Here is a 23,771-nt window from a genome sequence, read left to right as displayed (position 1 = left end):
CTTCTGAGTGTCGGGTCATCCTCAGGACACATCATGTCACAGAGCAGCTATGGCTGCAGGGCATGAGAAGTCTTGTTTCTGCCCCTAAGACTGAGTCACTGAGGAGGGAGCACTTACGAGTGGATCTTGAGTGCCCTAGAGAGCCACAGTTACACTGAAGGCTTGTTCTTAGGCAGTGGTGCTGGGAATGGGCGGGACCTTTAGGAGAGGATCCTTAGCCCTGAAGGTGACCCTTGAGGTGTTAAGATCTCAGTCTCTTCCCTTCCTCTTGCTTCCTGACTAATAAAGTTTCACGTGGCCATGCTGAACCATGTTGAGAGATCTCATCACAGGGCCACAGGGGCTGTGGACTGAAACCTGCACAGTGGGGAGCCACAGGATACCTTTTCTGTATATGAGGATTACTTCAGCATCTTATGTCAGCGAAGGAGAGTTCACTCGATCTGATGGGTTCATTCCTGGGGCATTGCTACCAGGCACAGAGACTAGCCCAAGAACTGACCGGGCAAAGCTAGGTTGCCCAGAGAAGAGGGTATGGCGATGTGACCTGGACCTACCGGTACTGCCATCAAAACCTCCGACAGCATAGAGAAGGTCATTGAGCACGGCCGCACCCAGCGTGCTCCGGCGCTCCTGCATGCTGGCAATGGACGTCCACTGGTCCTTCACTCCATCGTACACATCCACTGTCCGTACCCGCAGAGAACCGTTAAACCCGCCCACGGCATACACGTGGCCTGCCATGAACACCACACCTGAGACACAAGAACACAGGGCGTGAGAGTCGGGGAAGGGAATGACTGCCCAACCTGATGGGTAACAAGGTGGGCATATGACTGCCTCTTAGGGAAGCCACCACCAGCTCGAGGTACCTGTGGGTAACCATGGGACTCAGCTCTCCCCGGTTTGTCTAACTTCACCTGATATGAGCATATTCCAGAATTGGCTTAAACTCACAAGTACATAAGAACTGACTTCAAAGCAAGCAGCCCCACGGTGCAGGTGGGAATCAGGGGAGTCTGCAGAAATAAGGAGCAAGGCTCCATGGCTGCCACGGCCATCATGAGGCAGACACCAGGTGGGGAAGGGCTGCTGGGAACCCAGCTGAATCGGGGCTGGCCAGGGCTGTTACCTGCTCTGCATCTTCTGGACGGAAGCTCGGCTATCTGGTCCCAGCGGCCCTCCTCGAAATCATAGCATTCCACGCTGCGGATTGCCTTGGGTGCCTGGCCACCAACCACAATCATGACCTCAGGAAAGACAAGTGCACAGTAACTAACACACAAGGGAATGGATGGCCAACCCGTGGTCCTTCCACGTGCTGCTTGTCAGCTTGCAGAATTATAGACATGAAGGGGAAGCCTGTGATGGTTTGACTATGCTTGGCCCAGCGAGTGGCACTATTAGAAGGTGTGGCCCTGTTGGAGTGGGTGTCTCACTGTGGGTGTGGGCTTTAAGACCCTCATCCTAGCTGCCTGGAAGCGAGTCTTCTCCTAGCAGCCTTCAGATGAAGATGTAGAACTCTCAGCTCCTCCTATACCATGCCTGCCTGGATGCTGCCATGCTCCTGCCTTGATGATAAGGGATTGAACCTCTGAACCTGTAAGCCAGCCCCAATTAAATGCTGTTCTTATAAGAGTTGCCTTGGTCATGGTGTCTGTCTACAGCAGTAAAACCCTAAGACAAAGCCCTAGACATTGGGGGGGGGGGAGGTACATATTCAAGAAAAGCCTGCACGTCAAGTCCAGTAAAAGTATAGGCGCACACCTTCCAAACACCCTCACCTGGGATACTGTAGTAACAAAAGCATCTTCTACAAGCTCAGTACCCACAAGATGTAATGAGCACAATCTCTATACCGAGACAAACGTATTTTGGGTGGAAAGCACGGATTTTTAGATACACTTTTAGGATAATATTTCAGCACATAAGTATTCTAAATATCTAGACTGCAGAGGGTACCTATCTCCTATGGTAAAGAAAAAAGAATTTCTAAACACTCTGGTGGTTTTGGTGGCTATCAGAGTTACTTAACTGACAGTGCTTCGAAAAAAATGGTACATAAAGTGTGTGTGTGTGTGCACGTGCGTGCGTGTGCATGTGCGTGTGTGCGTGCGTGTGTGTGTGTGTGTGTGTGTGTGTGTGTGTGTGTGTGTGTGTGTGTGCTTCTCTCCTACAAGTAAGACTGTGGCTGACACAGCCAGGCATGCGATATGGGTTGTCATCCGCTTGTCACTGTGACTAAAGACGAGGAATGTGAAGTCCAGAAACCACATGTAAACGGCCAGAGGTCACTCAGCAAACGGGGGCAGAGCAGACAGGGAACCCAAGCCCACTGACATAGACATGAGGCTGCCATGGCTCCTCTTCCTGTTCTAGACAGAAACAGGAGTCCACGTCAACACTGCCCCCTGCAGGCTGCGCCTCATTAGGGAGTCATGAAATCGACTTGGATCGTGACCAGAACTCATCAAAATGAACGGCACAGGGAATGCACAGTTTGGATATTGTTTTATGAAATATCTGTCCTGGTTAAACACGCTAAATGTACATTTTGGATAGCAGTTTGTGTGTATTTCTTACCGCTGGGTGTGGCCAAATCAGAGCAAAGCCGGTTTTTTGGCTGTTAATGAACGACTGTACTTTCTTGTGACACCGATGCCCGCGGAACTATCGGAACTATCCTACATGCTACCAACAAATAAGAACCAAGGTGCCAAAGATAACAACAGTCTGCATATTTTGATAAACTTGAGCAGACACGCACTGCCACCATTGTTACCCCATCCTGGCATTCCAACACCCTTCTTAAGAGGCAGGGAAGTGTGAAAGTCCCGGCCAGCCAGCATAAGCCACGGGGTTGAGCATCACGCAAAGCCTGCCCTTATTCACACAGCAGTCCTCAGACTTCAGGGTTGCAAAAACACAAAGTGCTGGGCCCTGCCTTGAGTTTCCTTCCATTCAGCAGGCCCAGAGCAAGGCTGAGAATTGGTTTCTTAATCCTCCCCCACAAACCAGGGGGAGATGCCAGGGCTCTGGGTCTGCATCAGTAGATGCTGAGACGTATATTTTTATCCCCTGGCCTGTAGGGATTTCTTGATGGTATGCCATTAACAGTTTCTGCCGTGCTGAATTACCACACTGCTTTCTACTTCCTCTCTACATGTCACTCAAGAGAGGAGGGGTCGTCTATACTGTGTGCACTGCTGGGGACACAAACCTCAGGAGAAGAAAAGCCCAACTGGCAACCATTACACAAGACCGACCATGATGCCAGACTCCCCCACTGCCCGTATCACCAGTCACTGGCTCTTTAGGATTGGTCCACAGTGACTTTGGTGACAAAGTCTTCAAAGCTCAGGGTTTCTTCTGACCTCTAATCTTTTCCAAAGCAAACCAAGACCACAGGCCTGACCTCCCTGCAGTGCTCCCAAGACCATGGGCCTGGCCTCCCTGCAGTGCTCCCAGACCACAGGCTTGACCTGGCTGCAGTGCTCCCAGACCACAGGCCTGACCTCCCTGCAGTTCTCCCAAGACCATGGGCCTGGCCTCGCTGCAGTGCTCCCAGACCACAGGCCTGACCTCCCTGCAGTTCTCCCAAGACCATGGGCCTGGCCTCGCTGCAGTGCTCCCAAGACCATGGGCCTGGCCTTGCTGCAGTGCTCCCAGACCACAGGCTTGATCTGGCTGCAGTGCTCCCAAAACCCAGTCTTCATGTGCCTTTCCTGAAAACCTCAGCTCAGAGTCCTTGGTCTGAGTCAGCAGAATCATTCTCAAAGAAAAGTCAGATTGTACATTTCTTCCCCCACGTCTTGTTTAAATGGAAGTCATGGACATCCACAGAGTGAGGGGTAGGGGGACATTAATGAGTTCAGCTTCTTGGCAAACTTCAGAGAATTGATCCAGCTCCTTCCTCTAGGCTAGCACTACAGAAGTAGTTCTCAACCTGTGGGTGGTGACCCCTTGGGTGGTCACAGGGTCACCTAAAACCACAGGAAAACACAGATTTTACATTACAGTTCAGAACAGTAGCAAAATCACAGTTACAAAGTAGCAACAAAAATAGTTCTGTGGTTGGGGGTCACCACAACAGGAGGAACTGTGTTAAAAGGTCTCAGCATTGGGAAGGTTGAGACCCACAGCCCGAAAGGCCCTCAATGTGTCCACAAACCTCCATAAAACTTGCGTTAAGTGTCTCACTGTCATTTGGGTTAGCCCCCAAACTCTTAGACTCGAGGAATCCTCCTGCCTCAGCCTGGTGGAACTACAGACACATGCTATCCCATCATGCCCAGCATAATGATCCTTCCGCTGAGGTGACCCTGGGTAAGGACAGGTATGCAGGGGTCAGAAGGAACACAAGAGCTGGTTCTGGATAACAATAAACTAGCTGACTGTCATGTAACCCTCCTACAAACCTCAATGTACTTGTGAGTCTTACAGGTGCCCTGGTGTCCTGATCCCAGGTCTCAGTTGTTACTGTGTTGGGGGCTGCAGGTCTACTTGCTGGAGATTTCTGGTTGCCTGAGTATAGGCAAGTATAAACTCCACCTTGACAAGATGGTCGTTAGCACCTCCCAAAGTGAACACAGCTACTATGGAAGGTCAAACAGCCGTTTATCTCCGTGAGGCTGCTGCCTGGTTCTCAGGACGGGCACTGACAGCAGAGTGAGTTCTAATGCACACATTCAACACTCTTTCGAGTCCACTACTCCGCTTCCAGGAGAATGGCCGACCATGAGAATAAACACACCAGAGCAGATGGTGAACGCGTGTGGATGGAGACTCCAACCCTGGCCACAGGGGACGTCCACTCAGGTCTGAGGGGGCTGCCCGGACTGAGCACACTCTCTCCATGGGGTAAGAGTAGAGTGTGTCCAAACTCTCTTCCATGACAGGTGAGCTGGGCAGAAAGCAGGCCCAGCCAGTCGGTCCCTCGGGCCAGGGCAGGAAGCGAGTCTCTCTTACCCTGGTGCGTGGGGCCGCAGGGCTAACACCAAAAAATTCATCCGAAGGAAGTGTGTCCAGTAGAGTAGAAAGAAGACTGGTCCACGCAGGATTCTAAGCAACAGGCACCCCTGGCAGGAGCTGATGACAAGATTCAGAAATAATTGGGGCGGGGCACATGTCAACCAGAAAGCATGAGGGCAAAGCCCAAAGAGAGGCTAAAGGGTTGGAAAGACAACGGGCACTGGGGTCAGACACATCTTGGCTCAGCCATGAGCCCATTACTAGTCAGCTGCTGAGCACAGGCATCACTAGTCAGCTGCTGAGCACAGGCATCACTAGTCAGCTGCTGAGCACAGGCATCACTAGTCAGCTGCTGAGCACAGGCATTACTAGTCAGCTGCTGAGCACAGGCATTACTAGTCAGCTGCTGAGCACAGGCAAGACTTCCAACCTCCCTAGGCCTCACTTTCAGCACCTGCGTTATCTGAAAACCAGGGCCTTTCTCACGTGCTGCCTGTAGGCTGGTGCAGTACAATGCATTTGCCACCAGACTTGGCAAAGAGCAAGCAGAGTTATTAGGTAGGTACTGGGTGTCATTACTGATGCTCTAACCGTTTGCTAAAGGAAACTATTGAGAATGTAGACGAGAAATATATGTGAGCCTTGGATGAGAGTGAGGAGTAAGAAGCCCAGGGGCCACGGTGAGGGTCGTCAGGGCCCCAGGGTGTTTGATGGGGCGCGAAGTCAGATGGAAGAGAAGCAGTGCCAATCAAGGGGCTTGGGCCAGGTGTGAGGTCGCCCTGTCTACCTGCCTGCAGCCTTTGCCTCTAATGGTTTTATCTAAAAGCGGGACAATCATCATTGGGAGCAGGCTGCCATGCCCTGCGTATGCCCATCCTAAATGGCTGTTTGCATCATTTCTGAAGGTGTGGATAGAGGTGCCCACGGGGCTGGAATGGCAGGAAAGCGCAGTGCTCAGTACATCCCCGAAGGTCTCCTTTGCTCCTCCTGGAACCTGACTTTTTTTTTTCCTGCTGCCATCTGTGGAGCTGGGCAATGTAGACAGACTCTGAGACTGAGAGGCAGCCTCTGGTTGTCCATAGCAACCCAGCCTCAGGGAGAGTGCTGGGTGCCAAAGGTGTGGGAGCCAAGATGGTATTAGCTGTTCCTGCTGAAGTATGTCAGGATGAGCTGCCTGTCCCCAGCTCGGGGACACGTTCTGGTCACCCTCTGAAGATATCTCAAGGATATGCCTGTCCGTTTCAGGGAAAGGATTTTGGTAGCAGACAGTCACTGCTGAGAAATGCTGAGACAGTGCTAATCTCTCTCCCTCCCTCCATTTTCTCTAAGTTGGGTGCATCTGAAAGCCTGTCTGGGCTGAAACTGTGACAGCCCAAACCAGTCTGCCCTTGGAATTCCCCCATCGGTTCCTTGTGCAACCCACAGGCCTCTGCTTCCTTCCTGGGCCATTCACAAATCCTCTTGCCATCTCAGAGAGAGATGTCGTAGGAGTCAGGACTCGGGTGTCTTCCCACAGAGGACTGAGATAAAAGTCTTCTGTGGCATTTGGAGGTCATGCCATAGAACAGTTTGGAGCTCAACTCTCCTCACCTTCAGCTTAAATCTAGGCCTAACCACCCTCTGGCTGCACTTCAAAGACAGGACAGACATCTGATCCTCCTACTCAGGCATGGAATTAATTCCCCACCCTTTCTGTGTGTGCTACCTTGATGATTGTGTCTATCAAAGAGAATAGCAAAGGGGCTGGGATGGAGGTCCTGTGATGAGGTCATAGCAAGGCTCTGCCTTGAGTCTGCCCCTTGCTTTCATGTGTTGGAGCCCCTCGCTGGAGAAGCAAGCTACCGTGTACGGAGACCCACACAGGGGAAGCTGAGGTCAGCCGGCAACCTCGTGAGCGAGGTTCTCCCTAGATGAGCCTTGGAATGGCCATCACCCCGACCACCAGCTTGGCTTTGTGGGAAACCAGAGCTGGCACAACCCAGCTAAGCCACCCTGGGACACCTGCCCTCAGAAACTTCAGGACACTCAATACTTATTAGATTGAGCCAGCAACGTTAGGGCAACTCGGAATATGGAAACAGACGATGCATAGGCCATAGCAAGGAAGTAGCATCCTGAGAGTCAATTCCCTGTCTTCAGAACGGGGCGACTGCAGCTTCGAAAGCCCTCTGAGGGAGCAAATGCAGGGAGCTTAGCCCACCGCTAGGTAACTGAGATCCAGGACTGTCATCCCTTGCACAGCCACGGACTAGCTGGAAAGCCCTCGGTGAGTACCCAATCCTACCGCGTCCCACAGTTCTCCACCAGCAGAGCCTCCTGACCCAGGAAGACAGATAGCACGTGTTTAATGTTCAGCATAAAACACTGAGAGGCTGCCTAGCAACCGCTCTGTATGCAATGTCCGGTGTTATTGTGGATGGTTCTGGTGACAAGGACAGCGACCGGAGAAGAAGAAGCAAGATCACCCTGAACTGCCTTCAGAGGGTGGTACCCAATGCCCAGGTTAGCTCCTCAGACAGCCTGCATTTACCTAAGCATCCATCTCGGGCACCAGCCCAGCAGAAAGCTTCTCCACAGAGCAAGGGCATCTTGGGCATTCCCCCGTTACTGACCTTACGGCATGAAACTGCCTGGTACATCTGATTCCCCTCCCTTTGCTTGCAGTCTCTTGAAGGGTGGATGGTTCCAAGTCCTCACGTGTCTACAACCTACCCCGGTGCCAGGCAACTAGGGAGGGGCACAGTTCCTAGGTGACAGTGAGTAAGCTCATAGGCGACAGCGTACAGCCAAGCGCAGGTGGGGGCTGAACCTTATCTACTTAATCCTAGTGTCTTGTGGTCTCCCGGGAATGGTGGTTAGGTTCATTCAGCGTTGGGCAGTTTTTTGGGCTGAACTGAACATTCTATAAAGCAGGGTGCCTGTCCTTACAACATCCATGCAAAAGCACACACGTGGGCACTGAAGGCAGCAGAAAACAAATGAGAGGCGGGCAGTCAGCCAGCGTTGAGTCCCAGATCACTGCTTCTTCTTCTAAAAGATCTATCATTCATGAGAACGCTGCTATCAGACCACCCCCCACCCCCAAGCCAGGACCAAGGCTGTATGCCAAGGACACCAGCAGATAATGCCTGCTGCCTCATAGCATACAGCTTAGGGTGGGGGTGTGCAATGCAGAAGAGAGCCCTCAATAGTTGTCAAAGCCTCAATCTGGGGTGCACACACGTGCTCCTGAAACCACCACCCCTGTTCTTCCCAGACCAATCTTCCCTTCACCGAATAACCTTCCCCAGCCATCACAGTTCCACACATGAGCAATAAACCAGTAAAGGTCAGGACTGAGGAAGACACCATCATGGTGTGAACAGTCAGTACTGATTTTTCCCATAAGTCAATGGTAGCGTGTTTGTGTGGGCCCTAGGATCAATTCCTAGTGCTGCCCACAGAAAAAGAACATTGATAATTGTATCAAAAATCAAAAACACCCATCAATAAACCTGACAGCAAGCAGTCAAAAGTCACACGTGGACAAGATCAAACATCACTGAGAGAAGTCACTGGGCCAAAAAAAAACAAAAAAAACAAAAAAAAAAAAAAAAACAAAAACAGGAGCAGACTGTGGCAGACTGTCAGATAATACATGCCCCACCCCACCCGACCCCCCATTGACCTAGAGATGGAATACAACCCCCATGACTCCTGCAGCTTTTCTTGCAGAAATAATGAGCAGACTCCAGACTCCGAAGTTAACAAAATCATGCTAACAGAACTGAGGTGTCAGGAATACCTGAGACTTGAAGCCAGTGAGCAAGGCAGCCTAGTGCTTACACAAGGCAGGCAGATGAACCAAGATAAAAGAAGCCAGGGACAGACCAGGGTGTATACAGTCAATGACTTACAGCCAGGCAAGGACTAAGGAGGGACAGGCCCTTCCAACATGTGGTACGCTATAACCAGATATTTGTATACAGAATAAATCAGTTATATGACCCTTACTTCATATAACATATTTTGAAAATATTCTGAAAATGACCCATAGACTTTAAAGCTTCAAACTTACAAAGAAAAAGTTTAAGTTAAGTGAAGGGTAGGTTTTTTTTTTTTTTCAGTTTAAACTCAAAATAAATCACAACAGAAAAAAATTGAAACCGTCAGTCTCAGGCATCTGCTCTTCAAAGCGCAGATACTTGGGAAAACAGTATGGCGGCTCCTCAGAAAGTTAAAAATAGTTCTGACATAGAAGCCAGCAATCCTACTGCCACAAACATAGCCAAAGTCCATGAAATCAGTGTGTCAGAAGATACCATCATGCTGATGGAGACTACAATCTTGTCCATGATGGCTGAGCTACAGCCTCAGCCTGTGTCTATGACAGGACAGAGAAGCCGCCACACAGTGTGGCGGGATATTATTCGTCCTGAAAAAGGGAAGGCAATCTTGTCATTTGCAACACATTTAAAGGGAGAGGGCTTAACACTAAGAAAAGACCAGGCACAGGAAGACAGCTCTCAGTCACATGCAGAGTCTAAAACAGGTAAACATGGAGACAGGCAGGACAGTGGTTATAACAGGTATCCAGGAAGAGAAGGTGGCTCAGAAGCCATTAATTAAAAGATGCAGTTTCCCTTACATGAGTTCTGCTCCTGTAGCATGGTGACTACAGTTAATAAAATATTACATTGTTGAAAATCATTAAGAGTAAGATGTAAATGTTCTGGCCATAAAAATAAATAAATAAATAAATAAATAAATAAGTAGATGCGGTCAAACTACATGTTGGATTGCTCAGTTTTGCCGTTCTATAATGTATACATACTTTAGAATATTTTAAATCATAGTGTGCATGATAAACATACACAATTTTTCTTGTCAACTGAAGTCACTGGTTTTTATAAACGCTGCTCTTCCAAAGATACTACTGAGAAAACAAAAAGGTAAGCAGGAGCTGGGAGGGAACTTCACAAACAGCTGAGAAGGAAAACCGCAGACTAAAAACTGTGCACACACAAAGACCTGAGGCCTTCATACAGAAAAGTCCTTTAAAACTGCCAGAATAACACACATTCTGCCAGAGGAAGAGACAGAGGACATAAACAGAGCATCTCTCCCAAAAGAAATACAAACAAGGACATGAAACCAAGATCAGTATCATTCAAGATTAAAGAGACACAAATGAAGATTTGTCATTTAATAAAGAGTACTTGACACAGATATACTCGCACCACAAAAACTAAATTATTTCAGAGACTGTGAGCTGATGACTGTGAAGGGCGCGTGATGCAGACATACAGCAACATGCCACGGACCCACTACAGTGTCAACGCTGACTTGATCTGTACCCGCTGCCATTTGTAGCATTTGGTTTAGTAGGGGCAGAGAGACATGGTTCAGTCTTCACTGAAGATCCCACACACAGGAAAAGGTACATCTTCAGTTATCCCAGAATAAATGTGCAGAGACACTGCTGAAAGGAAAACTCACCGAGGCAGCAGTGGCCTCGGAGAGCTCCGGGTGACTATTACTTTATTTCTAAACTGCAGTGTGTTTTGTTTTAATACGCAATACATTTATATTTCTACAATTAAAGAAATATAAATTTCTTCATTTTAAAACGAAGGGCAATAATGGGCCAGCAAGATGGCTCAGTGGGTAAAGGCACTTGCCACTAAGTCTTAACGACTGGAGTTCAATTTCAGGGTCCCACAGCATAGAAGAAGAGAACAGACTCCCACATACATTTGTGCATGCACAGAGAGACAGACAGACAGACAGACAAACAGACAGACAGAGACACACAGAGAGAAATGTAATAAAAAATTTTTAAAGTCTCATCTTAATGTTTCAACCAAACAAAAGACACTGAAGGACAGTAAGGCAAATGGCCAGAGAGAACCCTTCCCCTAAGTGGACATGGTGGCAAGAGCCACCATCAAGCACAGGCTCTGGTTTGTTCAGGATTAGGTGCAATTCGAAGAGCAGGTTCCAACAGGTTCCCACTGTTGTGGGCACTGGCTGTGCTACCACTGGGGCAAGTCACTGAACTGTGAGCCTCAGTTTCCTTTGTAGAACTAAGGCTTGTAAGCGCCAGTGTCCGGGGTTGTGGATTTTACTTAAAAGCCACACCAGCACTGGCTAGTTTATGCCAACTTGACACATCCGGGGTCATCTGAGAGGAGAGAGCCTCAACTGAGAAGATGCCCCCATGAGACCGGGCTGTGGGCAAGTGTTAGCAATCATTTAATTAGTGATCAAGGAGGAAGGGCCAGCCTACTGTGGGTGGTGCCATCCCTGGGCTGGTGGCCCTGGATTTTATAAGAAAGCAGGCAGAGCCCCTCCGTGAGGAGCAAGGCAGTGAGCAGCACTCCTCTGTGGCCTCTGCATCAGCTCCGGCTCCAGTTTCTGACCTGTTTGAGTTCCTGTCCTGACTTCCTCTAGTGATGAACTGTGATGTGAAGTGAAAGCTGAATAAACTCTCTCCGCCTCCATGTTGTAGCCACGGTGGTTCACCCTATCAGCCGGAGCCTTAACTAAGACAAGGTCGTACCCTCAGCTAGGTGTTTGGCACATGAAAGGAACTTGTTAAAGACTAAGCTGCTTTGCTCTTTCTGAAACATCTGTGGCCTGGGAGCTAACTGCATCCTAAACACTTTCCTGGTGTGTAGTCAGTGGACCCATTCTGGCCTCCATTCCCCGCTGGGTTGACTGAGACCTTCCCCCAGCCCCACCCTCACCCACTAACCCCACCCACATCAATGTTAAGATAGTGAGAAAATTACGGCTGACCCTGAGGACTCTAGGACCACCAGTGAGAGACAGGAAGACCAGAGAGAGAAAGAGAGAAAGAGAGAGAGAGAGAGAGAGAGAGAGAGAGAGAGAGAGAGCTCCCACTGACTACTCTGAACCGTGGGGTTCCCTAGCACCTTCCTTTCCCCAGACTCTTCCTTCTCTTCCCCGACTTTCCACCTGCTCCACCATCTGTCAGACTCCTGAGACCTGATGGCCTGAGGTCTGCTCTGTCAGCCCCAGCTGTCCTTCATATTCCTTCCCAGGTGAGGAAAGGCCCCAGACTGGGGGTGTCCTGACTCCTACAATCCAGCATACCCGTTCCTCTGCGTCTCTTGGAACAGCACACACGCGTGCTTGAAGCTCTCTGACACCACTGTGGCTACCCTGAGACTCTAAGCAAAGCAAGCTCCTGGCCTTCAGCGGGCTAGCAAATTCAAGAGGAGCCAGCAGACACCATCTCTTGGGTCATAAACACAACAGGAAGCCAGAACAAACTGAGGCTGGGGTGGAAGCCACTTTCCCTTGACAGTCCTGAGCCATGGCCCAGGCTGGGCTGGGGCTTACCTTGGGCAGGCTGACTGGGGTCCGGGGCTTGGTCCTGGGGTTCTTGATCAAGAGCCTCTGGTCAAGGGGCAGGAGGTGGTACTTCATGGCTTCAATGAGGAAGTCCTTGCAGGTGCTGTTGTTCTTGACCAAAGCTTCCTCCTCGACTGTCTGGGGATAACAGTGCACAGGTCACCCTCCAGCAGACTGGGACCATGGTTCCCTAGGCTCTCCCCAGGCTGGGCCATTCCCGACTCTCACTCATCTCTTTCTATCCCATACCGTCTCAGACTCCAAACTACCACACAGAGTCCCGCCTCTCAGCCCTGTTCCACCACATTGAACCCCTCATCTATAAAATTACATGGACACACATGGACAAACTCAATAGTTTGTTTGTGAGGTGCTAGCCCCGAGGAAGACACTGAGGGACACTACAAAGCCCCTAACCTGAGCCACTCTAGTCCAGCTGCAGAATGAGAAATTAGATTCACTAAGCCCCCTTGCCAAACGTCTCCTGGGCCCAACAGTCGTGAGGAATGAACATACGGCTGGGGTTATCATATTCTGGCAGCTTGGAGCTGGCAGGAAAGATGGATTGATGAAGCGAGGCCTTTGCCTCCAGAGTCCTCCTTTTCCCAGACATAATCTGGGTTTCTCTCACCCTCTCAGTTGGTGATGGAACTAGGTTAGGACAAATCATAAATGCTTAGGGTTAAAGAAAAAGTGAGGGGAGGGTACCCAGGCTCAGGCAGCTGGTCCCAAAGAGCCCCTTTGGCATGAGGGAGAAGCCCCCAGGGAGTTAGTATTCACAGGTCCAGCCACAACTCAGGATGAAAGCAAGCTTTAGAAATACAGATGGTGCTGGTGTGCAGAGGGGAACCAATGCCACTGAGCTGCCCAGCTAAGAAAGGTCGTGATGGGGGCTGGAAAGGTGGTTCAGCGGTTAGAGCACTGGCTGCCCTCCCAGGGGACCTGGGTTCCATTCCCAGCATCCACAAGGAGGCTCACAACTGTCTGTAACTCTGGGGAATCCAGTGCCCTCTTCTGGACTCCAGGGGCACCAAACACACATGGTATATAGACAGACACACATGGTATACAGACACACATGGTATGCAGATACATGTGGTATACAGATACAACACACGTGGTATACAGATACACATGGTATACAGACACACATGGTATACAGACACACATGGTATACAGACACACATGGTATACAGACACACATGGTATACAGACACGTGGTATACAGACACACATGGTATACAGACACGTGGTATACAGACACACATGGTATACAGACACGTGGTATACAGACACGTGGTATACAGACACATGGTATACAGACACACATGGTATACAGACACACATGGTATACAGACACATATGGTATACAGACACACATGGTATACAGACACATATGGTATACAGACACACATGGTATATAGACACGTGGTATACAGACACACATGGTATACAGACACACATGGTATACAGACACATATGGTATACAGACACACATGGTATACAGACACGTGGTATACAGACACACATGGTATACAGACACACATGGTATACAGACACATGGTATACAGACATACATGGTATGCAGACACACATGGTATACAGACACACATGGTATACAGACACACGTGGTATGCAGACACACGTGGTATATAGACACAACACACGTGGTATACAGATACACATGTTATACAGACACACATGTTATACAGACACACATGGTATACAGACACGTGGTATACAGACACACATGGTACACAGACACGTGGTATACAGACACACATGGTACACAGACACACATGGTATGCAGACACACATGGTATACAGACACACATGCAGAGAAAGCACTCGTACACATGACAAAATTCTAACAAAAATGATCAAAGTTATGAAGTTTATCCTGTGTGCTTTATCACAGAACAGCACAGTATACATTTGGGCTGTTTTTCAATGCCCGTTAAGAGCTGGGTAACTCAGCAACTCTGAAGCCCGAAGGTCGTTAGTGTGGAGAAAGGAACTAACCAGTCTCCCCACCAGGTCCTGCACCACCTTCAGGTTAAACTACAAAGTTTCAAGATGAAATAAATCTTAACAACGCATCCGTTCCTAGAGGAGTTTACCTCATAAAGTCTGATAAAAGTCCGATTAAAGGAGAGTCCACATAGCCTTTCTCTGGCCTCTCACCCTCTTTCCATAGCCAAACCTGAATTTCCTGTGATGACCAGAATAAGCCTGTGTCTTTGGTAAGTTTCAGTTGTGGGGGTCTCGGAAGCTTCTTTAGCTTTCTGTGGAACTCTTATTTAGCTTTCTTGGGCGCCCATCCACACTGTGAAATAGTCCCTGCTGGAGACCATTTCCATGGGACAGAGTGGGGTTGACCTTAACATTGGTAACTAAGGCAGGTCAGGGCGGTGGCATGTGGCCACCAGGTGGCAGCACTGAAGGAGCTTCCAGCCTAAGCGCCTGTGAAGAGGTCTCACAAAGAGACATGCAGAGAAAGCATCTTACTGAGCCCTCAGACCTATGAACAATAAGAACATGCACCCAGGACTTCACAAGTACTCATGGAATAAATATTACCTGTAGCCCCAGATAGTACAACAGGAGCTAGCACCCCCTGGACACTGTAACAGGCCTTTCGTGGACTGTCTCTTCTTGTTCTCATGCAGGCCTATCAGGGCTGGTGTTATTTTGACCAGAGAGAGACTGAGGTTCTAGGGTCAGGTGTGACAGGGAGTGACAAGGACTGAGGGCTGGGTGGCACTGCTCAGCCTTCTCTCTCACCCTGGCGTCTGAACGCTCCTCGGGAATGGCTGAGGGCTGGCCAACTTGCCTCGGCATTTCGGCATTTCATTAAAGTCACACGTCTGAAGTTTTGTAAGGATGGCTGACACTATTTACTGCATGGAACAAACTGCCCCGAATGTAAACAAGACAGACATTATCAGAGGTGACTGCTCACAGGAGTGTGTGCTTCAGGGCCATATGAGTGTGGACTTCAACTCCCTCACATGGCTTAGGGACTACCCCAGTCTCCAAACTTCAAAGCCCCAAATCAAAAAGAAAAAGGTGGGTGGATCTCGAGAGGCTTATAATCATTGCCTCAGAGGGCTGTAATAAGGATTAAATAAGAAAACATTAGTGCACCCAGAATTCTTAATTTCCCTTTCTTCTCTTAGAGGGAGTAGAATACACACTGAATGCAGCTAGCCAGTTTTCTCACTCTTGGCCTGGACTTCGAGTGTCTGAGATCACAGCAGAGAGGGAACATGAGGATATTATGGAAATGCCTCTTTCTTCTCTGTCTTCCCAGGGAAAACCAATTCACACTGAGTGTCCGTTCTGTTGGGCTCTGTGCTGACCGCCTGCCTAGATACTCAGAGTTCCCGAATCCTTGCAAGAGCTTGTCCTAGATCCAATGCTGCATCTGAGACATCAGGTACACCAGGAGAAGGTGAGGTAGCTCAAAGCTCGTGGACAGACTGAAAGCTCACATATGCTCCGATTTGTGCTTTTACATTCTCTGTCCGCACTTCACTTTCCATCCAGGGAGTCCAAGCCCTCCATCCCCACAGAGACTCACCATGCAGCCGGAGCTCCCTCTGTGCTCCTGGGTGAACTCACGGACACTCACCTGGACCAGGTAATCCCTCGGTAAGAGGGGGAGTCGGACATGCTCCATCAGCTTTGCCATGTGGTCTAAGCGAGTCTCCTTCTCGTAATTGATCCACGAAATCACAGCTTCAAACACCTAGGAAGAAAACACAGAACGCTTGCAAACAACCGCCTTAACTCATAAACCAGGAAGCAAAGTTGCGGGCCAGCCATGCAGGCATTTAATCTGAGACTTGATATTCAGGTTGAAACAAAAGTAGGAAAGCCCTGGACAGGAGCCGGCCTATTAGAGAACACACTCATAGAATGATAAGCCTGTCCAGGATGTGCAGGCATCATGGTTCAAACTAAGTAAGTTCTGACAGTCATTTAAGGATGGAAACGCAAAGGTAAACTAAGTATGAGACAGGTACTCAAAAGGACCAGAAGCCCTGGGGCAAGGTTCCCTCCACTCATGTATGTCCCAGGTAATGTAGGATGGTAGATAACGGGGCTGCCCTCTGCCTAAGGCTGGCTCTGATGATGGAAAGTGACACCAAATGCCAGAGGACAAGGAAAGATTTCACACCTATGCAAATCTAAAGCTGGGAAACCTGGACCCAAAAGGAGAGGGTGTCGTTCGCTTTCCACAGGGTCCAAATTCAAATTCTAATTCTACCTGACTGTGAAAGCAGGCAGGCAAAGTCCAGACCTGACAAGGCAGAACCAACCAGAGATCTTATAGAAATGGATAAATATACTTTCAGGGGAGAAATAGAAATATGAAAAGTCTTTAGTTAAAAAAAAAAATACCCCTTCTCGGGGGAAAGCTTGCCAAAAGGCTCATGTAAGTGGGCAGGGACATGTGTCCAAGATGCCAGTTGTAGCATTATCATGGTAGGATTTTTAAAAAGAACAAGGATGAAAAATTGGTCTTTGCTGTTAAAGAGACTAAAACATGGGTTGCAGAGATGGCTCCGCATTTACAGCACCTGCTCTCACAAAGCACCCACAGGGCGGCCACAGCCATCCATAGCTCTAGTTCCAAGGGATCCGATGCCCTCTTTAAGATTAAATAAATTGTATACTTAACGTGTAACATTTCACTGTTTTTACAAATTCTACCTCAATGTTGAACAGTCTTGTTTTTCAAAATACAATAATAGATCCTAGCACAGTGAATAAAACCAGACCCTGGAGCCCACGGACACTTCAGGAAGTATAGGAAGGGCTCCTTCTGCAAAGGAAACCGCCGGCCGGTGAGTATAAGGGAGAGCCAGAATTAAGAAAGCTGGTTCTGCAAGCACCACTGTAATAACTGACTCAGCGAGAGTCATCAGCGGGCACTAACATCAAAGGTTGTCTAGGAATAAGAGTTCTATTCTCAGAGTCACGCCATAGGTGACATTTCTTACAGAACAGGTGGCACAGTGTCTGACAGATACAAGGGATCAAGATTACTAAATGTACTACCTGTAACAGGTCAAATTTATTTATTTGTTTGCTTGTTTGTTTTGTTTTTGCTTTTTAAGAAAGCATCTCTCTGTGTAGACCAGGCTGTCCTGCATAGACCAAGCTAGTCTTGAACTACAGGGATCCTCCTACCTCTGCCTCCAGAGTGCTGCGATTAAAAGCATACACTACCACACCTAACCACTAAACTTGTATTTTGTGTGTGTGTCATTCACAGAAGTGCAGGTAACCTGGAGGCCAGAAGAGGGCACTGTCTTCCTTGGACCTGGAGGTACAGATGGCTGTGATCCACTAGATGGATGGGACTCAAACCCAGGACCTCTACAAGAACAGCCACTGCTCTTAACCACTGACACATCTCTCCAGCCAAGAATTTAATTTTTAAAAAACAGAACAGAATTAAAGAAAATGAGCAGTACACGTGCTCAGTTTTTCTCATTTCTGAATGTAATGAGCTGTATATTAATTAACCGCAAGCACACAAATATTGAGATTCTCCTCCATGTCTTAAAAATCATAAATTCAATAGAGTTCGTCCCTTAGACACAGCAGGGTTTCTCGGTGCATAATGTTCACTCAAAAGCTCTTGCCAGTGAATGGGTGGGTGAGTGGGCTCAGAGGGAGCCCATGAGGAAGCAGTGGTGCCAGGCCAGGCTGGAGTGGAGACAGGGGCTGGGACGAGGAGGGCTGGCGTCTCAGAGAGTCAGACAGAGGCTGCTGGAGAAGCAGGGCTTGTCTGGGGGAGGTGATGGGCTTCGCATGCTATCCACACCTCCTCTTACTCCCTTCTACCTGACTGTGAACTTCTACAGGAATGAGAAATTCACCATCTGTCTCCTGCCCACATCCCATATAGGATGATACCAAGTGGCAGGGTGACAAACGCTGAGGGGTGACAGATGCTGAGGACGAAGCCTTGGGTAGGTAGAGTTTACTCGTGGGTCACATTCAAGCAGTATAGCCTTCGCTTTAAAGCTGAAACCGTGAAGCCTTGGTCAGACACCACAGCAGGAGCTGTCCCATAAGGGGCTGCCCACAGTGGCAGCACCCCCTCTCCAGCCTCCCTGAGCATCCCCACAGAGATGGTGCCTCAGCAGAAGCTGGCTGCAGCCAGAAAGGACTTTCCATCCTAACTCATGGGCCTGATGCAGGGAAAAGGTGGGGAAAAAAAAAAAAAACACCAATCCTTGAGCTCCCCAAGCTCAGGACTTAAAATCCCACCAATCCTCAATCTGGAAATCTCTGCCCTGAAAAGTTCTTCCCCCAACCCCCAGAAAATTCTATATAAGCCCTGCCCTTTGTTCAATTCCCTGCTATCAGCAGAGGACAGCCATCCCTAGATTCATTGGTCCATACCATGAACTCTCCAATAAAATTCTTTCATGAGATTTGCTGCCTGGTGTGACTCTCTTGTTGGAAGAAGCCAAGAAGCAATGAAGAGAAGAAGTCAAGAAAGAACAGGGCTGAGGCTCCTGAGCTCCTCGGCCCAGCTGGGGATCCCTTCCTAAGCTCCGGTGTCTCAGGATGCTCTTCCATTGGGATATCACCTGCCCTCACAGCTGTGGGGTTCCTGGGCTTCTGAGTCCCAGGATACCCTTTCATCTGAGCAGAGACACTTAACAATCCCCAACAGCTCTTCCTGTGAAGCCCTCACAGACACCGCTGCCATCGTGAATTCTCAGGTATGTCAACTGAATCAATGATCCTCCACTGACTTTTCCAACCCAGAACAGGAAAGAGGCAGACGTGTGGTCCCCTCAAACCCAGCTGTGGTGCTCCTGTCCCCATTAGTCTCAACTGCCTCTCAAGTGTCTACTAGCCAAGTCTGGCAAAGTAGAGCACACAGGCCAAATGCAGCCTGCACCTGTTTTGTAAATAAAAACTCTCTGGAACAGCGCCACACTCATTCAGAGTCTCCAGGGTGAGAATCCCACAGCACAATGCCCAGGATACTCAATATCTGCCGGTTACAGGAAAAATTACAAACTCGTAGTCTGTAAAATCTAAGCAGCGATCCCAGGACGTCAGTCAAGGGACCAGGTAACATTTAAAATGTTACTACATTTCCGTGGGTTCCCTGATGAAACACTCAGCCACTTACACTTCTTTGCTTTCAAAGAAACAGGGTCATTCCCTCGCCGACTTACACTGCTGAACCAGTTTCTTGGATGTTCTATGTGCAGATGAGATGAAGCAAAGTCTTTATTGTTGTAGGTTCTCAATCCTTAAGCATAAGCATAAACCTTGGCCAGAAAACACTGGGTAACTCCCCACCCCACCCTGGTTACACAGGCAGCCAAGCCAAGCTGGACCTGAATACCTCAAGTAGAGGGGGTTCTCGGAAGTGGGCGCCGAAGCCTCCAAAATGTATTTTGAAAATCAAGAAGGAGGAGGATTCGAGATCCATAGGCAAGATTGTGACTTAGTGAGGTGACTCTCAAAAGGGACAGGAAGAGAAGCGAATTAAATAATATCAGAGGGAAAAGATGAGGCTCCTGCCCATGGACCTGATTTGTTACTCAGGATTGGAGGATTTTGATCAATAACATTTTACATGCATAATCTCATTTAATCCACACCGAACTTCCAAAGGAGGTGTCGTGATTCATATTTTAGAGATGAACAAATAGCCTCGGAGAGTGACAAGTTAGCAGATGCCACCACTTTACCAGGGAGGCGGGACTGCAGATACGAACTCACTTTGCAATAATGCATCTCTGTCTTGAGTAGCTGAACCCCTGAGCCAGCTGCTGAGAGGGGAGCCAAAGTCTTAAGCCTGTGGTACTAATTATAGCTCTCCACAAGGTCCCGGGACATCATGGGGGGGGGGGCGGCGGGGGGAGACAAGGGCATTTGCCATGTCTGCTGCCATGCTTTTAAATTGAGAGCTTTTGTATTCAAGAATAGTCATGTTTTGTTTCTTTTCTTCATTTTTCTTTTTTTTTTTTTTTTTTTGTTTTGTTTTGTTTTGTTTTGTTTTGTTTTGTTTTTCGAGACAGGGTTTCTCTGTGTAGCCCTGGCTGTCCTGGAACTCACTCTGTAGACCAGGCTGGCCTCGAACTCAGAAATCCGCCTGCCTCTGCCTCCCAAGTGCTGGGATTAAAGGCGTGCGCCACCACCGCCCGGCTTCTTTTTTTAATTTTTCAATTAAAATATATTTACATTGTTTCTCCCCCTTCCTGTTCCTCCCTCCAAACCCTGTCCATATCCCCATCCTCCCTCTCAGATTCCTAGCCTCTTTTTGTTAATATATATGCATATATATATATATATACATATACATATATATACACACATATGTATGTGTATATATACATATACACATATACACATATACAATCTACTGCATCTATTTCATGTTGCTGGTGTGTCTATAATTTCAGGGCTGACCATTTGATTTTGGATAACCTATTAAGGAGATCAACCCTGGTGGAAACTAATTCTCTCACTCTCAATAAGCCGTTTTTGAAGACTTTTTTAAGCAATATTTTTTTTCTTAAGGAAGTTGACCTCAGGCATCACAGAGAATGTAGCAGGACCCCTGGGTATCCGACAGAGCCCGTCAATCCACCATGAGGCAGAAAGTGCAAGCGGACAGTGTGGGGATTTGTTTTTCATGTCTCCTCAACAGTTAACTCCAGTCCCCACCTCAGCTCACTGGTAGACCATGTGGGTAACTGGGTGGGTGAATGTTGTTACCCCGCCTAAGCTCCGGGAATGGGCCGAGCTACCAGCCCCCACCCAGATTCCCCTGAATCCACAGATAAGAAACATAGACACACAAGTTGCTCAGCTGGTGTGGGAGGTTGTCCAGGCTACGCTGCTCCCCCGAGTGTTTTCCTGGGTTTTCTTCACACTATTCTGCTATGAAGTCATTACATAACCCTTTAAAAAGTCATTTTACCCCATTGGTATTTCAGGATTAATTTTCACGTAGACTGGGTAAGTTTGTCCTAACGTTACCCTGTCACTTAGACATTGTGAAATGATTTGAAATATGTTCCTAAGGCATTCTGAAAGCCTGCTTACTTTGTAGTTTTAATCAAATTTTCCCTTTTATAATCAAATTTGCCTAGCATCCATTGTTTTTTAATGATAAATTTAAAGTGCTTTAAAAATCATGGGCCAGCTCTGCGTGGGTTTCAGGTAGGCCTGGTCAAGGTTCTTCCTCACTCTTTGGTTTTTCCTGTATTTGGTCTCTGCTTTTAATATTATACACTGCACTTATATCTGCTGGTTTAAATTCTGCCATATTTCATTCCTAGGCTTTTGGAGTAGCAGGTCGTTTGTTGTCTCCGTTGAAGCACAGATAATTTAGATTACATTAAGGATTACATTAAGAATGGTTCTATAATTGACTTTTCTGTGGACTACTTCTCATCCAGATACCTTGATGCAGACTACATACAGCTTTTCAACCTTGAGGAAGAACACCAGATGCAGGATACATTTCCACAGTCAAGGGGCTCAGGGCCAGATGAGTTTGAGAACCACCATATGCCACAGCCAAGTCTCCATCGGAGATGCATGCAATTCAGTGTTTAAACTCCCAGGAGTCTTCAGGACAAAGCTCCGAGCACTTCCCAGCCAGTGCTGCCAAATGCAGTGGTTCTCAACGTGTGGGTCGTGACTCCTCAGGGGGTCACAGATCAGATGCTCTGCCTATCAGATACTTACATTACAAATCATAACAACAGCAAAATTACAGTTCTGGTTGGGAATCCTCACAACATGAGGAACTGTATTAAAGGGTTGCAGCATTAGAAAGGTTGGGAATCACCGCCCTAATGTATCTGCCCTGAAAACTCTGTTTTCTTTCAATGCAAAAAAAAAAAAATCTTGTAATATTATAGTTTTGTGAGGCACCGTTGGCTAAATTCTGCCTTAAAATAAATAAATAAATAAATAAATATCCTCACTCCTTAGCCATTTGTATAGATCTTTCCTTCATTCCAAACCTCAACCCACCACAGATCCTTGATTCTCAGCAAGCCGGCCACGTTCTTCCACAAGTGTACAGCAAGCTGCCCCAAACTGGATGAGAAGTGTCTGCAAATCCTACTGTCCATAGCCTGAGGACTCTGCAATGTCTTTCCTACTCAACAATCGGGATAAAATACCCTGGGTGCTTTCCGTGAGCAGGGACTATGAGGAGCTCCCTCTTAGATCCAGGTATTTTAGACACGGCTTTCAGTCTGTCTGCTTGCCACACTGAACTCTTGGACAGTGATGGCTAGGGCGGATCATCTCTGTATCCCCTGACGGAGTTCTACAGTAAGACATACACTTCTGTCTCCACTCACAGGGCTCGGTTGCTCATGGATCCAGCTGCCTCACTGAGCCCTCCCTGGTTACCTGTCATGCAAGAAGCTGCAAGCATTAAGAAGATAAACCAGTGGGGGGGGGGTGGGCTGTAGCTTGATTGGTAAAGCTAGATTCTATCCCCAGAGAGGCAGAGGCTGCTCATGGTATATCTGTAATCTTAGCATCTGGGAGGTGGGGACGGGTATCCAGAATTCAAGGCTATCCTCTGCTACATAGCAAGGTTGAAGCCAACTTGAAATAAATAAGCTCTTATCTCAACAGCAAGAAAAAAAAATATCTTGAACTGTGTTCTGGCCAAGGAACATTAGACATAAATGTATATGTAAATCTTTACGTCATGTCTTTAAGTTAAAATACTTATAAGAACCTATCTATGGTATAGGAAGTCAAATGTCAGCTGCCCTTTGAGTTAGGGGAAATCGACAAAAAAGGATTCTGGAGTCTGTTTCTTCATCTGTGTGCGACTTGGACGGATCTGTTTGCTTTGTAAAATGTTGAGTTGCACGTGTGTTATCTGCTTCTGCGTTTCTCGACCCGCCATGATACAAACTTCACATTGAAAGCAAATTCGCAAACTCGGCCTGCAGAGTGTGGCCAGCTCTGCTTACAGCACTGCTCAACCATGGGAATTTAACTGTACTCCCCAAAGGATAACAGCAATGAGAGGGAAGCTTCCAGAAACCACCGCTTAGTAAATCAAAACCACAACCTCAGGTGCGGTCTGCCTCTCTCTGAGTGGTCTGTCAGGAAGGCCTCTTGAGGTCCCTAAAACAACACAGACATTTGCTGCTGCTGTTGCTTGTCTAACAGAACGAGACAGTAAGACTCTACAGTTAAAGACAATGCACATCCTGGCTGCAGGATGTAGGCAAAACTAGTTGGAACTGGCTGGAAGGTTCCTCCCTGATGACTAGCCCTGATAGTGTCAGAATGTCTGTCACCAAGTCTTACTTGTCTGTGGGCCCTGTGTGGGACAGTACTGACCAGGCAAGGTACTCCCACTGAGGCAATAGTGGTAAGTCTGTTATAGGAGTAACCAACCACTTACT

At 48.1% G+C, this 23,771-nt stretch overlaps 1 protein-coding gene across 3 annotated transcripts in view; it reads right to left on the bottom strand.

Moving 5' to 3' along the window:
• The window catches only part of Klhl3 (kelch like family member 3), a 125,802-nt gene that overhangs the window by 16,901 nt on the left and 85,130 nt on the right, over positions 1–23,771 (bottom strand). For all 3 annotated transcript variants that reach the window (XM_076938919.1, XM_034510461.2, XM_076938920.1), the window contains 4 exons: positions 15,965–16,081; positions 12,319–12,468; positions 1,133–1,250; positions 558–755 (listed from right to left, as the gene is read on the bottom strand). In XM_076938919.1, the coding sequence (XP_076795034.1) occupies positions 558–755; positions 1,133–1,250; positions 12,319–12,468; positions 15,965–16,081 (583 nt within the window). The remainder of the gene's footprint in view (positions 1–557; positions 756–1,132; positions 1,251–12,318; positions 12,469–15,964; positions 16,082–23,771) is intronic.

The sequence above is a fragment of the Arvicanthis niloticus genome, chromosome 8, assembly GCF_011762505.2.
Source record: "Arvicanthis niloticus isolate mArvNil1 chromosome 8, mArvNil1.pat.X, whole genome shotgun sequence".
In the NCBI taxonomy this organism is placed as follows: domain Eukaryota; kingdom Metazoa; phylum Chordata; class Mammalia; order Rodentia; family Muridae; genus Arvicanthis; species Arvicanthis niloticus.
This window is presented reverse-complemented; position numbering and strand designations above follow the sequence as displayed.